At 37.1% G+C, this 17,633-nt stretch overlaps 1 protein-coding gene across 1 annotated transcript in view; it reads left to right on the top strand.

Moving 5' to 3' along the window:
- The window catches only part of LOC149145273 (kinesin-like protein KIN-7N), a 178,707-nt gene that overhangs the window by 120,190 nt on the left and 40,884 nt on the right, over window positions 1–17,633 (top strand). Inside the window, exon 17 of the mRNA XM_089447508.1 lies at window positions 4,344–4,502. Within this exon, the coding sequence (XP_089303634.1) occupies window positions 4,344–4,502 (159 nt within the window). The remainder of the gene's footprint in view (window positions 1–4,343; window positions 4,503–17,633) is intronic.

Here is a 17,633-nt window from a genome sequence, read left to right as displayed (position 1 = left end):
ATTGAGTAAGGCCTAAGACTATAAAAGGAGGAGGAGATCATTAGGCAAAGGTACTAAGCATTGAATATCTAATGAAGAGTAAGATCTAGAATACTGGTCATTGGGTTATGGTGCATAGCTGGATTTGAATCAAGGAGGAACCTGAGCGCTTGAAGAAGGATAAGTTCTATTGATGGGTCAAAATCTTAAGGCTTGAAGAGAAGTATTTTTGTGTGGTTTTGATCTTTTATAATTGGCTCATGTCTTAATCTATAAATCTGATGATCTGGGTATAATTGATGTCTGAATAGTTGTAAAGGGTAAATCATCTTTTACAGATCTATACGCAGGTTCAGTATAGCAAAGGCGCATATTCACGTTGGTTCGACATTTCAAAACAACGTATACGCAGGTTTGCCTTGAGAAAGGTGCGTATGAACGCAGGTTCGACACATTGAAGTAGCGTACGTCTCATACAATATGTTTTAGCTACTTTTGTTTACTGTTGCAGTGTTCTGGGTTTTGGTTTGGGTTCTGGTACTGTTATTGTATTCTGGTCACAGCATTCAGAGAAGTGATTGTTTGATTCATTTTTTGTTATTGCAAGGGAGATTGATTGATGTAGATATATTTTGATGGTTGATTGATGCTATTGATGGATCCAGTCTGAAAATTTATGAAACATGGTCCCTGGAAGAAAAGAGAAGGTTGTAGCCTTCTGTAGGTCAGCAACTACATACTAGTACATCAGCTAGTACAAGAGCTAAGGGGGTTGTAGCTCCCTACCAAGAGAAGCTGGAGAACAAGAGAAGGTTGTAGCCTTCTACAGGTAGAAGCCTGCGTACTGGTATAAGACCGCACCAGTACAGAAATATTGTAAAAAGAAGTTTCTTATTAAAAGAAGATAGGGACGAATTGCAGCAGGTGGTTTTCACTCACATTGGGTTTCCACCTTATATCTTGTGTCCTTGTGTGTGATTGTATGCTCTGTTTTTTTACTATACCTGTTACTGCTTATATGGTTCCGATACACATATTAAAGATCAACTGACTAAATTATAAGTTTACATGGTATACGCTGGTTGGTAAATTATAAGTTTACAAAAGTAGCGTACATAAATCTGTTTATGAAATGAAATATTGTTAATTTGCTAACTAATTCACCCCCCTCTCAGTATTATTTCCAACAGTAGCAGCTCTGAGGGTTTTATTATTATGCAAGAAAAATATTTGAATAGAAATCTAGAATGCTCGTCTCGCAATCCTTTACAGTGAAAATATTGGCGGAAAATCTGAGTGAGTTTTACCTCACTTTACCCACAGAATTCTAGCCGATCCATCATAATACTGGCTAACCTCGATTATTTCTGTGTTGGCTTTGCGTCAGCCCTACGCACGTTCTCTTCTCTCTGCGTCAACTCTCTTGGTTGTTTCGGTAGTTCCGATAGTTCCAACGGTTCTGGATTCTATGTGACAAGCATCTTTTCTACGTCGGTTCTCCTGGTTACTGCGTTGCCTCTGTGCCAGCCTCTTTGCTGTTTCGACAATTCCCGATAGTTCTTGCTGTTCCCGACAGTTTCGGTTGTTCCGACAGTTCTGGATTTTGCGTGACAGGCAACTTTTCCATGTCAACTCTCCCGGCTACTGCACTGCTTCTCTGTAAGCTCTCTCTGCCTCTCTGTCTTGTATTTCCGGAAAGTCCTTTCCCTGGATTCTCTCTGCCCCTCAGCTGCAAGATCTCTCTAATCGATTTTGCTCTTGAGAACTTGTCACCTCAGAAAATCGATTTCCTCAATCTCTCTATGTGTGTTTCCAAATGAACCCTAAGCCTCCATTTTATACTTTTCCTGTTGAGTCTTCAACGACCGAGATTAAGTCTCTAATCAAAGACTAAGATTAAAACATGACTTGACCTGCCTTCTAGATAATATTTGATTATTACTGATTAATATTTTAATTTCCCTAATTATAGAGTTTGGAACTCCATTAAAAATATTAATTATTTGAATAAAATACAATCTAGGTGGAATTTCACCAAACGGCTTTTGGGTTCTTTAGAACTCACGTGCCTTAACCTCCACCAATTTTCAAGGCTAGAGTACTTCCAATGCTACCAAAAACTAACAATATCAACACCCTCCTTCGAGATTGATGTAGTATTGATTTTCTTCAATGTAGAAACCCTAGATTAGAAGAGTCTTTTACCAACGAACCTTTAACCAGATCCCTTCAATAGACAATTTTGTAGTCTTCTTCTTTCAGTCTTCAAGAGCTTCCTATCTTTTTATCCTCAATCCTTTCTAGTGTCCTTTCCAATTTCCTTCCTTGTTCACCTAAGCTCTGACACCGTGTTAGAAAATGTAAAGTGAATTTTTAACCTTGATAGTGCTTGTGAATCTTTAGTTATCATCTTTAGTTAGATCTTCTATCAAACAATTTTAAGAACAATAACAGTGAAAAAGAGGACACAAATATAGGCTCTCAGCGAGGGCAAAACCCCTCCAAGGGGAAAACCCAAAAACTCTTCTCTTCTTAGAATTTGCGTCAAATGAGATACACAGACGTAATCCTTACACGAAGTCCTTCTCCTAGTAGCATGTCGACCTTTTCTCAAGTCCTCCTAGTAGCATGTCGACCCTTTCTCAAGTCCTTCCTTTTCTTGTCCCACACTGCCTCACCCTGCAACTTCGACCTACCAGCTACAACACTGCTACTCGACTTGCAATTTTGGTCTTGCAGCTTCCACGGAAACTTTAGATCAACCTCCTCTTGAGACCTTCCTGGAGCAAGATAGCTCCTCTTAAGGTCAACGAGATATAGATAAATTATCCTTCCTTCTAGCTACAAGATGCAGCACTTCGTCCTCTTGGAACTTGAACCTACAACTTTGGCATCTTCTTGCAGCCTTGAAACCCTAAAATTTTGCACATGTGAGGGAGATAGAGCCAAAAAATAGTAGATTTCGGCCTTCCTACTTCTCCTCGACTTTGACTCTTCTTTTTCTTGCCTGCCAACTACAAATCAAACTCTTTCCTGATAGATTGAACTTGTGAGTGAGTGTGTCTCAAATGAGGTCGAATTGCTCCTTTATATAGCCTTTTCAAGGGGTCAAATTCCCTCCTTCAGGCCGAGTTGATGATCCCATAGCAGACTTGTACTCTTGGAGATTCTAGGACATTATAGTCTCAAAAATAATTCCTTTTACAATTACAAATTGCTCGGAAGGGTCTTTTAAACATGATGTTGACTCCACTGGCTCGTGACAATAAATCCTAAGACTTAACAAACCCTAAAAGAACAAAGAACATTCTTTTACCTAGAAAACCATCAATAATGAGCATGAAGCCCATGCTTTAATAATAATAATTTTCTTTCTTCTTTTATTGTTTGTTACATAGGATACATATTGAAATGAGCACAACAATTATGAAGACTGAAACTTGTTACATTTCTCGACATAGCTTACATTCAATTTTTTTTGGTTTGTCCGATTGTTTGGTTCACCATATTGCCATAATAACTCGAAAGCCTTCAGCACATTGGCAAGGCTAAGTTCAACAGAAAATTCAATACATAGTAAAAAAATCAAGATATATAGACATGAAAGAAAGCTGGTAATTATCGGGTCTACAAAATTGTTTTATGACCATGAAAAATCAATATATAGGATGCGAGCGGCATGCACTTTTCAAGGCTTTGCATAAATCACTATATAATAACTAATTACATAGTGGAATTTTTGACAAATATTTTGAAGTATGAAAGCAATAGATGGAAATCAATCCCCTTTCCATAGAAATTAGAAATCTATTTGATGGCGATTAAATCATTGTTTAGCCTCCGAAGATGGATGATGGTTGATGAGAAACTCCCTCATTCTCCTTTCCCGAAAGGTGCAGAGAAAAATAAGAAAAAACAGATTTCTGGCTTATAAATGCGTTTTCCTTGACTGCAATGATTTTTTCCCACCGTGGTGTGATGTTTTCAAAATATTGTGATGTTTGCTACAAATCGTAGGCTAATGATATTTTGAAAATTTCACTATATTTTCGCTGATGTTTGTAACATTGATAACAACATCTCCGTTTTACCAACCAAGGCCCTATTGACATGTTTGAGGCCTATTTTGAGAAAATATATTTGTATGCTACAATTAAATTAGCTCTTAACATTTTAATCAGTGAAATTCAATCCTGACAACAAACATTATGCAGTTGTTTACCCGAAATATTCTTAAGATTACCAGTTGATCGCACTATTCTATGCTAGGCCATGTATTTATTTTATGTTTCTTTGCAGAGAGATTAATTCAGATTCTTGCTTTTTTAGCATCTAACTTAATGTGTTTTTCATTTGGATTGTAGAAATGTCTTGATGATCAAACTATATTGAATGGAGAGTTGAAGATGATAGTCTCCCAACTTGAAAGTGAAACCTCATTGATTATGAACATTTCACAGAGACTGGGCAGAGCTATTCTAGATTTCAAAGACGATCAAAGGGGCCTTTCATCATATTTACAGGTAAACACTCAAATAATTAAAGTTGTATGCGCTCCTTAATTTATTGCACATTTTATGAAGGAGAACGATGGAATTAACATCTAAAATGAAACCCATCCTATGGTGACTCCCTTGTTAGATTTTGCTATATTTTAAATCTGTTGTATAAAGTAACTTCAAAACATATGCTAAATATTGTTTATGTATCACAATGTCATCTTGCCTAATTGTAACCGTACAAGATGTATGAATCAACAAACCCTTATATATTGTGTTTTGAATATTCTATGTATTTCTTAATTCTTCTGAATTGACAATTCAAAGGTCTTTCCATGTTTGATCTGAGTATGATAACTATGGTTGAAATGCACCAAAATATCACTACCCTACTTCAATGTTCTTCTCCAGTGGTGGGAACTCACTGCGACATTTTTAGTATCATCTCCACAGCTCTCTAAAGGTACTTTAGGCCAACAATCTACAGCCCTATATTTCATTTCTTCTCACAGTGTTTTGCCCCATTAGCCTGGAGCCAATGCTTACCGTATTCTTTTGACTTCAAGTTGTGTCCCCAGTTTAACTGCAATCTTTTAGGAAATTGAGTTTAGTGTGTTTGTATGAGTTAGACCGAGTGGCTAGTGATTTTCACAATTTGGTTGTCAAGGGAATAAAAGACAAAGGATTTTGAATTTATCCTCTTATACTTGACAGGTGGAAATTGGTTTTTAGTGTGTATAAACCAATATTTCAAAGGTCAGAATTGGCAGAGGGTGAGACTGAAATCGGATTGGAATCTGCTGGTGACTCAGTTTACTAAAAATTACATAAAATATGAAGGGATTCATCAGAAAATTTTTTGATGCAGATCACTGTAAATTCAAACCTTTAGAGACCAAGCTTCCAGGAAGGGGGGATGTGGTAACAGAGAGATGCATAGGGGGGACGTGTGGGACCAATCGTAAATTTTATGGAAATTTAGGGGGGACAGAGGGATCTTGGGTATATATAAACATGATTCAAATTCAAATTCAATAAGGAAATACATTGATTCATACATTATAAATGATTCAATGAAATAGAAATAGTAAAATGTTGTATAAATTGATTTAAATTCATCATTCATTATTCTAGAATCTGATTTGTACAAAGAAAAATAGGAGATAATAAATTTTGAAGACTGAAATAATAAATTAAAATTACTCAAACTCAAAAATAGTAAAAAGTGACGCATCAAAGACTTGGTCTAAGGACATTAGTAGCCAAAGTCAAGACTCAAAAGTTAAAACTAAAACTGAACAATGGGCAAAGAACCAATGTTATCAGAACTGGATAGGTGATCTACCCAATCGAGCAAAAAATATGTAAATATTCAAATATTGAGAAAAAATATGAAAATATTCGTGTGGATCCATATGAATCCAAACCATTATACACAAATATGCAAAGTTGATCTACCCAATCGAGCAAAAAATATGTAAATATTCAAATATTGAGAAAAAATATGAAAATATTCGTGTGGATCCATATGAATCCAAACCATTATACACAAATATGCAAAGTTTTTCATATATATAGCAAGGGTGAATATAACCAAAGTAGCACCAAGTGCAATCCATATTTGAACAAAAAATTCATCAACAAAGAGGTTCTAGTTGGCCTCTATAGTCCAAACAAATTCATGCTAGAACAAATACTATATATCATCAAAATCATTGCGTATATGGGGTTGCTCATCATCTATATCACTCTCTAAGGTCTAAGCATTAAAACAAAATAGAAAAGGCTTAACGTGTCTAGGTGAGAATTTGTTTTAGTGATAGGTACAATTTTACTAGGGTCATGATAGTGGAATTCAATAATCAATGCCACCAACATTGAGATACATAGACGGCTTGGTGCTCTTGATTAAATGCTAGTTCCATACCCTCGTACATGATAAATTCCAATGGAAACCAATGTTATAAGAATTGAACTGGTGATCAAACCGAAAAACCTTGTGGACCGAGAATCGGTCGGAGTCGGTAAAAAAGAAAAAAAACACTCGTTTACCAAAAAACATAAATTATTCATATTTTAAAGAAAACATATATATTCATGTGCATCCATATGAATCCAAATCATTTATACACAAATGTAGTCTCCCAAATGCATAAAAGTTGGAACAAGCACTTCACATAAAACTAATCATGTATTTAACAGAAGATTGCCATGTAAAATTAAGCAAAGAAAGCACTGCAATCCATAAGACCATTGACAAAAAAAATACTCAGCTTTATTATATTAGATAAACCAGGGTTTTACATGCACATACAACTCGTATAGTTGAGATAGCTTGCCTCAAACATATCTACAACAATGCCACAAATCGGCTTCCAAACAACTAAAAAGCCATACATTGCAACCTGTGAACCTTGAATGGATTCACCAAGGGAAGAGATGGGTGCTTGCCCACTCTCATTGAATCACCCTAGAGTTTCCGTCCTGGGGCTACTGCTGGAGTAGAGAACTGGGTTCTCAACCTCATATACAAGAAACAATATCAAAACCAAGGTGTCCTCCAATGACCTCCTCCTCCTCTTTTATAGATTTGATGGGCCCCTCTAAAACCTCCTATTTTATTATTGTTTTAATCATGGAGCACTTTTCCCACTTTTATTTTGATTAAAATATTCTTTTTAATGTGGGAAAAGGGTAAATTAGCCACCCTGTCTCCTTCGGTCACTGAAACTCACATCTAACCATCCCACCATGTAGATATTCTCGTCCTAGTTCCAACGAGCTATTACACTAAGGTGTTCTGTCGAGTATTCCTCCCGGAATGTCACTTTAAGCGTAATTAATTGAGTCAGGCCCAATAATAATTCTGTTTTCTGAAAGTTGTTGGAATGCGTCAGAACGAAAGACAAACTGTGCGGATGATGGAGTATACAAAGCGAATGCGATCAGACCTCATAGGAACTCCTCAAAATCCCTCCAAAAGCCCCTGGGCCCACTGATGACATCAACTTGCCCTTGGGACCGGTGTGCCCCTAGCTCTGAAAGTCCATCCTAACCATGTCATAAGGAACATCATAAAGAGGAGCATTACAACAAATATGCAAAAGTTCTCATTTATATAGCAAGCAATAGTGCATATAACCAAAATAGCACTTAGTGCAAAACATTGTTGAAACACAAAACATCAAGAAGCAGGCTCTGAAATGCCTTTATAGTCCAAAATAACATGATAGTATGATATTACAGTGTACAATTGTTATGAATAAAATATTCATAACTATATAGTAATTAAATAAAAAATGTTAAATTTATTAATATATTAATAATTAATAAATTAGTTAAATTTAATTGCCCATTAATTATGAAAAGGCACATATGTCAAAGACATGTTCTTTAGTCCTTGTGGCTAGTCACTATAAAAGTGAACCGTCCATGGACTTGTAAACCATCATTTTAAACATTTGAATAATAATAATAATACATATTGTTTATACACATAAATGTGTTTGCGATTGAAAATTACCAGTGAACAAAGGTTTACTTGTTCCAGTGGTATTAGAGCCAACTTCGTTCCTTTGAGCTGTTCGGTTGCCACTATCATCTCTTGCTTGCTGTTCCGTTGTTCTTTTGTTTCCACCACTCACACTTCCGCCAACGCACAATCTCGCTCGCTATGTTTTCTTTCCCCTCACCAAAACACTGCATCTTCTCCTTCGTCGTTGTTCCGCTGGTTAAACCTGTGATCATTCCACCATATCTATAAACTCGACCTGCCGCCATCGATCCCGTGCCCTGCCAGCACCTCTGTCCCGACCACGACTGTTAGTCGTGCCCCCACCTCCTTCCTTCGGCTCTCAACGCCGCCTTTCTCTGCTAGCCAACTGTCGCTGTCCACAGTTCTTCTAACCACGCCCAGCACGACAGTTCTGACACCATCCTTCCCCGTCCCGTCCTCCGATTGGTTCATATCGTATGATTTGGTCCAATTGTAAAAGTCAGCTCGCCACATCGTTTCAAATTGGGATTTTAGCATATAGGCTTAATTTCATTGTAAAGTTTAATTAATGTATATAGTTATAATATATAACTATATAATAATAATAATAATAATAATAATAATATATAAAATAATATTGTTATTTAATTAAAAAAATTGGGTCTACTAAGAAAAAAAACAAGATGGGAAGTAATAATGACGATAACAATTCCCAGAAATTTCCTAGAGGAACTTGACAAGATTGTAGGCATCTCGATAATGTCAAAAAGCAGCAAGAAGAACTCGGAAAAGGCCAAGACAGAATAATTACTACACAAGATCAAATGACAAACAATATTCAAAAAATAAAGAACGTTGAGAAAATGCTGAGACAACTGATGGGAGTCAATCCATCTTTTAATCCCTTAATCACTCAAGAATTGCCACGAAGTCCCAAGGCTCCAAAAGGTGAACTTTTTCCTAGTCATGAATTTCCGTCGATGCACAGAGTCCCACAACTATCACATATACAGTTACAAGGAAGTCAGTACTATACAAAGTTTCCCGAAAGAGACTACTAAAAAATTAAAAGGGAATTACGTAAGTACGATGGTAAGGACCATATGGGTGCCATTGTGTGGGTGAATAAAATGGAGGCCATTTTCAGATTAAACCCGCCAATAGGTGAGCAAGAGAAGATCATGACCGCATCCAATAAACTGGAAGTTGAAGCATACGATTGGTTCCTATGGTTGTTCAACAGATGTGAAGCTTGTTCATTCAATTGGAAAAATTTTGTGGATGCCCTGCTCAAAAGATTCCATGACGAAGAAGAAGATGATGTTTACGAAAAATTCGTTCACCTCAAACAAAAAAGATCTGTAAGAGAATACACCAACGAGTGGGAAGTATTAACTATAAGGCAAAAGGGGTTCTTCGACGAAGCACTGCTAAAAATGTATAGATGTGGGCTTAAAGTGTATATTTGAGAAGAATTAAAACTATATAAACCCAAAACCATTGAAGAAGCTAGACATGCAACAATAATTATTGAGCGAAAATATAAGTTTCGTAAAACACCATATGCCAGTCATGAAAAATCGAACAACTACTCAAAAGGAAAGTCAAAAGTAAGTCTTCTTTGGAAAACGCTGGTAAGTACATTCCACCATCGATGGGCAAAGGAGTAAAACAACAGTCAATTTTCAAAAGATAAAACGGTGGTAAATGTTGGAGATGTGGAGATAAATATTCTCGACGACACAGATGCACTACCCAAAAACTTTACAATTGCAGAGCAAAACAAGAAGAGGAATCTTCATATAATAACTCCGACGAAGAAACCAACGAAGGAAACGAGACTCCTAATCCAGATCTAGAAGAAGAAAATATGCCAAGGATTTCTCTAGCACTTATGATAGGGATAACTTAACCACAAACATTAAAGCTTAAAGGATATCTTAAGAAGTAGAACATTATTGTGTGAATAGATTCATGAAGTACACACAATTTTATAGATGTCAATGTCGCAATCAGGATAAACATTTTTGCCTATCCTGTAGCAGATTTAAAAGTTATGGTGGCAGATGGGAAAATAATAGATGGAGTAGGGAAGTGTCATAAAGTAAAAATGCAACTAAACAAATACGAAATAGAATCTAGTTTTTATACAGTTCCCTTAGGAGGTGTAGATGTTGTCTTAGGAGTACAATGGTTACAAACGTTAGGAACGTACTCGACAAATCACCAAAAACAATTCATTAATTTCAAAATGGATGGAAGAAAGTATAAGTTGTTCGCATTCCAAGACTCTCCTATCCAAATCATTTCTGCTCAATAAATGAAGAAGCTTATTCACGAAGGAGCACCTGTATTTGTTGCACAATGTCAACAGTTAGAATTGTTATTTATGGAAGGAACTCACCAACAATCTGAAGTTACATCCTTAATCCAGAAATATGACAATATTTCAGGAATTGCTGATGAAATCACCTTCTGAAAGAAAAATTGAACACATCATTGAAGTTAAACTAGATTTGACACCTGTAAATATCAAGCCATATCATTATCCCCATGATCATAAAACAAAGATAGAAAGGCTAATACAAGATTTGCTAAAATGTGGAGTCATTACAAAAAGTAGAAGTCCATACGCAACTAGTAGTGTTAGTCAAGAAGAAAGATCGATCTTTCAGGTTATGTATAGATTATTGAGGATTAAACAAGATTACTATTAAACACAAATTTCCCATTCCATTTATTGATGAGATGCTAGACGAACTCCATGGTGCAAAATATTTTTCAAAATTAGATTTGAGGTCAAGCTACTATCAAATTCGAGTAAGATTAGAAGACATCGAGAAGACTGCGTTCAAAACTCATGAAGGGCACTATGAGTTTAAGGTAATGCCATTTGGTTTAACAAATGCACCAGCCACCTTCTAGGCAACCATGAACGAACTCTTCCACCCATACTTGCGAAAATTCATATTGGTCTTCTTTGATGATATCCTTGTCTACAACAAAACGTGGAAGGAGCACCTCAAGCATCTAGAAGAAGTACTTTTCGTATTGGAGAAGAATCAATTTTATGCAAAGTTATCAAAATGTACCTTTGGGCAGAAGGAAGTTGAATACCTGGGACACGTCATATCCAAAGGAGTCAAAGTGGATCCCAACAAAATTAAAGCGATTAAAGAATGGCCAAAACCCAAGAACATATCAAAACTAAGAGGATTTCTAGGTTTAATTGGATATTACAGAAGGTTCATAAAGAACTATGCACATTTGACTGCGCCACTGACAAACTTGTTAAAAAAGAACGCTTTCCAATGGACTAAACAAGCAAATGAATGCTTTGAGAATCTAAAAAGGGTAATGTCAACCACACTGGTACTGGCAACTCCAAATTTCTCCAAACCATTCATAGTCGAATGTGATGCTTCAGGATTTGGAATTGGAGCAGTATTAATGCAAGACAACCATCCTATAACATTCGAAAGTAGGAAGCTTAACAAATGGGAAAGCTTGAAGTCGACTTACCAAAAGGAGATGCTTGCCATCATACATGCATTAACTAAATGGTGCAGTACCTGCTCGGAAGTGAGTTCTCAATTCAAACCGACCACAATAGTCTTCAATTCCTACTTCAACAAAAAACATTATCAACAGAACAACAAAAATGGATGGAGAAACTTTCGTCATTCGACCTTGATATACTGCACAAAAAGGGGAAGGAAAATGTCGTCGCTGATGCACTCTCACAGAAAGATGATGACAACGCAACATGCAATGCCTTGATAGTTTTCTTGCTGGTTAGACGAAATACGAGCTGAGTATGCCAAAGATTTGGACTGTGGTTCTATCATTGAAAATATCAGTCAATATGCCAACTTTGAATGGAAAAATGACATATTGTGGTACAAAGGTAGAATTTATCTAGCTCCATCATCAAAACCTACTATAACATTTGACAATCGTTCTACTAGAAAGGTATGAGTAAGCAAATCCAAAATTATGTCGCTGAATGTCAGATTTGTTAGAGAAATAAAAGTGAAAAATATTCCAACTCGGGCTACTACGTTCATTACATATTTCAAATAAAAAATGGGAAGAAATTTCGATGAATTTCATTGAAGGAATAACTATGTCTGACATCAAGGACAAGATATTCGTCGTAGTAGATAAACTCACCAAATATGCCGACTTCATGGCAATCAGGAAAACTGACATAACGAAGCAAGTTGTGGAGGTTTTCTGTAAAAACATTTACAAATTACATGGCTTTCCGAAGGTTATTGTTAGTGATAGAGACACAAAATTTAGAGGCAATTTTTGGAAAGATTTCTGCCACCAAGTTGGAATATCTCTCCACATCAGTTTGGCTTATCATCGCCAGACAGATGGTCAAACTGAAGTTGTAAATAAATGTTTGGAAACATATCTCCATTGTTTTGTCACCAACAAACAAAACAAATGGTTCCAATGGCTACATCTAGAAGAATGGTGGTACAATGTTATGAACTTAAATTCATAACCATTAATTAAAATATTAAATATTATTTAAATAAGTGAATTATTAATTATAATAAATTAATTAACAAATAATTAGCTAAATGAAGAGACATTAGTCCGCAAGGCACATGTCTCCCTAATTAGGTATGGCCAGTTAACTCCTATTTAAGGAGCACCGCCTCAACGTTGTAATCATCATTCAAATTTTATCAATTAATAATATATATTATGTTCAGAATTTATCTGGTGTGTTTATCAATAAAACAACAATTTAGAATTTATTTCTAACAGTGGTATCAGAGCCATAAATCGTCTGGTGACACCCAGTACGTCCTGTTGGCCGTCAGGCCCTACGGGACTCACATCACCAACTTGTTTGTTGTTTCACTGTTGCAGGTAGATAGGCAGCATCCGTTGGGTTCCTGGTTCCGTGGGTGAAAAGGCTCTGGATGTGGATGCTGTGGTTACGTTAGCGCTGTAAACTGTTGGCGCAGGTCCATGCAACAACAAACTGTCAAATCGAAGCAGAGCCACATGGTGAAGGGAAGAACCACAGTGACGTCTCCGGAGCCATTGTCTCGAAGGAACAAGCGGACGGGAGGAGCAACCACTGTCAGAGCGTGTAACGTCTACAAAGAAGGGATGTTTGTAAGGCCAATGTGGAGCAATCGACCACCACAAAGACCCTTACACTTGCTGTTTTAGGCAGGTAGGCATCGTTGGAGCCACGGGCCACGTCTGGGACGTAGCAGGAGCTGCGGAGAGCACAATATTAACGCCAGGAAGATATGCAGAGTCACAATCAAGGTCAACGGATATGACCCCACCCTAGCAGACCCGTGACGTCCGTTCATTTTAAAAAAAATCGATTCATACGGTCATTTAAAAACTATATAATATAAGAACTTAATTTTAATAAAAAAATTTTAAAAAAAATTGGGTCTTCAAGAAAAAATCGAAAAAAAATGGTGGGCAACAACAATGACGATATGAAAAAAATTCAAGAGTACATCAACATGTTGAATAAACGCTTAGATAATGTCGAAAAATCAGTTAGCAAGCAGGACCAGATGACCAACAATATATCTTACTTAAAAAACTTGATGAGCTGGCACTTTGGAGAGACCGATCCACCTTCAGCTACACAGAGTCCCAGGACTCCGGAAGGTGAGAGTTCCCCAAAGCATGAGTTCCTGACACATGAGAAGCAACAGATACCACAAATTCACTTCGAAGGAAGCCAATATTATACTAAATCTTTCGAAAGGAACCATCTTAAAATAAAAAATGAATTATCTAAGTATGATGGTAAGAACTTTAAAGGCGCCGTCGTATGGGTAAATAAGATGGATGCCATTTTTTTAGCAAACCCTCCACTTGGTGAGCAAGAAAGAGTCATGACTGCGTCCAACTACTTAGAAACAAAAGCGTACAATTGGTTTTGTGGTGGTCGTATAAATGTACGGGTTGTTCATTCAATTGACAAAACTTTAAAAACACCATGCTAAAAAGGTTTCATGAGGAGGAGGAGGATGATGTCTACGGGAGGTTTGTTCACCTGAAGCAAAAAGGATCAGTGAGTGAATACACTCACTGATGAAGAGAGAGGGTTCTCAGATGATGCGCTGTTAAAAATGTATCGTTGTGGTCTGAAAGATTACATTTGCGAAGAATTAAAATTGCATAAACCCAAAACCATTGAGGAGGCCAGACACACAACCATAATTATCAAGCGGAAATATAAACTTAACAAAGCACCATATGCTTGTAACGACAGAACTAACAACTATTCCAAGGAGAATGCAGGTAAATCCTCGTCAGAGAATACTAGCAAGTACGTTCCACCACCATTGTGAAATGAAGGAAAACAACAATCTAATGTCGAAACGAAAAAGGATGGCAAATGCTGGAAGTGCGGAGACAAGTATTCCGCAGGACACAAGTGCACAACACAAAAATTGTACAATTGTGAAGCTGAACAAGAAGAGGAATCTTTAGAAGACAACTCTCACAACTCTGACAAAGAGGACAATGAAGAAAATGCAAACCCTAGTCCAAAATTAGAAGAAGATATGCCACAAATTTCCTTAGCAGCCATCACAAGGGTAGCTCAGCTGCAGACACTGAAGCTTAAAGGTCACATCAAGAAGCAAAGCGTTATCGTTTTAGTAGACTCAGGAAGTACGCACAACTTTGTAGATGTCATTGTTGCGAAAAGACTAAACATCTTTGCTTACTCGGTAGCAAATTTAAAAGTTATGGTAGCAGATGGAAAACGTATAGATGGAGTAGGAAAGGGCCATAATGTTAAGTTACAATTAAGCAACTATGCAATGGAGTCCAGTTTTTATACAGTTTTCCTAGGAGGAGTAGATGTTGTTTTGGGTGTACAATGGTTAAGCACACTAGACACATATTCAACAAATCACATAAGGCAGTTCATTAAATGCAAATGGGATGGAAGGAAATATAAGTTGTTTGGGTTTCAGGCACCACCAACTCAAGTCATTGGTGCTCAACAGATGAAGAAACTTATTCGCAATGGGGCACCAACGTTTGTCGCACAATGTCAGCAGTTGGAGTTATTATCAACAGAAGGGACTCATCAACTGTTAGAAATTTCATCCTTGATTCAGAAATACGAAAAGGTTTTCCAAGATCTACCAATGAAGTTACCCCCAGAGAGGCAGATTGAACACATTATCGAAGTCAAACCAGACTCAACACCAAGAAATGTTAAGCTATATCGTTATCCCCATCACCACAAGACGGAAATAGAACACTTACTACAAGACCTGCTGAAGCATGGAATCATAAGTCCATACACTGCACCCGTAGTATTGGTCAGGAAGAAGGATGGATCCTTTCGATTATGTATAGATTACAAAGGGTTAAACAAAATCACTATTAAACATAAGTTTCTGATTTTGTTCATTGATGAAATGCTAGATGAACTACACGGTGTAGAATATTTTTCCTAGTTATATCTAAGATCAGGCTAGTACCAAATACTAGTAAGGCTGGAAGACGTCGAAAAGACAACATTCAGGACTCATGAAGGGCATTATGAGTTCAAGGCCATGCCATTTGGATTAACAAATGTGCCAACCATCTTCCAAGAAACCATGAACGAACTCTTTCACCCTTGTCTACGGAAGTTTGTGTTAGCTTTCTTCGATGATATTCTAGTCTACAGTAAGACGCGGAAAGAACATCTCAAACATTTGGAAGAAGTATTGTCTGTTTTGGAAAGAAACCAATTTTACGCCAAGCTATAAAATGTACGTTTGGGCAAAAGGAAGTTGAATACCTAGGATATATTATATCGAGGGAAGGAGTCCGGTAGATCCCAACAAAATCAAGGCAATCAAAGAATGGCACAAACGCAAGAACATATCCAAGTTGAGGGGATTTTTAGGTTTAATAGGGTATTACAGAAGATATATAAAAAAGTATGCACATTTGATAGCATCCCTGACCAATATGTTAAAGAAGAATGATTTTTAGTGGAATGACCAAGCAGACAAGTGTTTTGAGAAATTAAAGGCAGTGATGTCAACCACAACAGTACTAGCAACTCCTGACTTCTCAAAACCGTTCGTAGTCGAATGTGATGCTTCTGGGTTCGGAATTGGAGCCGTGTTAATGCAGGAAAACCACCCTATAGCATTTGAGAGCAGGAAACCTAATAAACTAGAAGGCTTAAAATCAACATACCAAAAGGAGATGCTCGCCATCATACATTCTATAACGAAGTGGCGCCAATATTTGCTTGGGAGTAAATTTTCAATCCGAACTTACCATAACAGTCTTTAGTTCTTACTTCAGCAAAAGACATTATCAGCAGAACAACAGAAGTAGGGGGAGAAGTTGTCAGCCTTCGACTTAGAAATATTACACAAGAAGGGAAAGGAGAATGTTGTAGCTGATGCACTCTCACGTACAGATGGCGACCACACAAGATGTACCGCCATGATAGTTGTTCCGAAATGGTTGGACAAAATACGAGCCGAATATGCCAAGGATAAGGATTGTGACTCCATGATTAACAATATTAGTCAGTATGCCAACTTCGAGTGGAAAAATGACATCTTATGGTACAAGGGTAGAATTTAACTAACACCCGCATCCAAATTTAAGGTGAAAATACTAAAAGAGTCTCACAATTCGGTAACAACCAGACATGTCAGATTCTATAAGACTTACTACAACATCTGACAGTCATTTTATTGGAAGGGTATGAGCAAAGAAATTCAGAAATATGTTGCAGAATGTGATATTTGTCAAAGAAACAAGAGCGAAAATGTTCCAACTCCAGGATTGCTACATCCACTACACATTCCAAATCAGAAGTGGGAGGAGATTTCGGTGGATTTTATTGAAAGACTATCTGCATGTGACGTAAAGGATAAAATATTTGTAGTAGTCGATAGACTCACTAAATATGCCCACTTTATGGCTATTAAAAAGATTGACACAACTAAACAAATCGTTGATGTGTTTTGTAAAAATATTTACAAACTACATGGGTTTCCTAAGGTGATCGTCACCAATAGAGATGTAAGGTTTAAAGGAAAAATTTGGAAGGAATTTTTCCATCAAGTAGGAATATCCCTCAACATGAGTTCGGCCTATCACCACCAAACAGATGGGCAAACCGAAATCGTTAACAAATGCTTGGAAACATATCTTTGTTGTTTCGTTACAAACAAACAAAACAGATGGACACAGTGGCTACTCCTGGCAAAATGGTGGTATAACGCCGCGTGCCACACGTCAGCTAAGATGACACCCTTCCAAGCTTTATATAGTTATGAGCCAGCCAGGTGGAAGGACTTTGCACTCCTTGATTCTAGGGTACCAACAGTTAAAGACCACCTAGGAGAAAGTCAAAGGATTATCAACTTACTAAAATAAAATCTAACCATGGCTCGTAATGGAATGAAACAACAAGCTGACCAACACCGACTTTATCAGTCAAGCATTCAGTTGGGGTGTTTATTAGTCAAACAACAATTTAGAATTTATGTCTAACATACAATACCACCTATCATACTTCAACCAAAATGATTCCCTTCCAAGCCCTATATGGTTATGAACGACCCAAGTGGAAGGATTTTTGCGCTACACAATTCTAAGGTTCAAGCAGTAAAGAACCACTTAGA

The sequence above is a fragment of the Pinus tabuliformis genome, chromosome X (genome assembly GCF_031772625.1).
Source record: "Pinus tabuliformis cultivar Carrire ecotype Pingquan chromosome X, CPIR1, whole genome shotgun sequence".
In the NCBI taxonomy this organism is placed as follows: domain Eukaryota; kingdom Viridiplantae; phylum Streptophyta; class Pinopsida; order Pinales; family Pinaceae; genus Pinus; species Pinus tabuliformis.
This window is presented reverse-complemented; position numbering and strand designations above follow the sequence as displayed.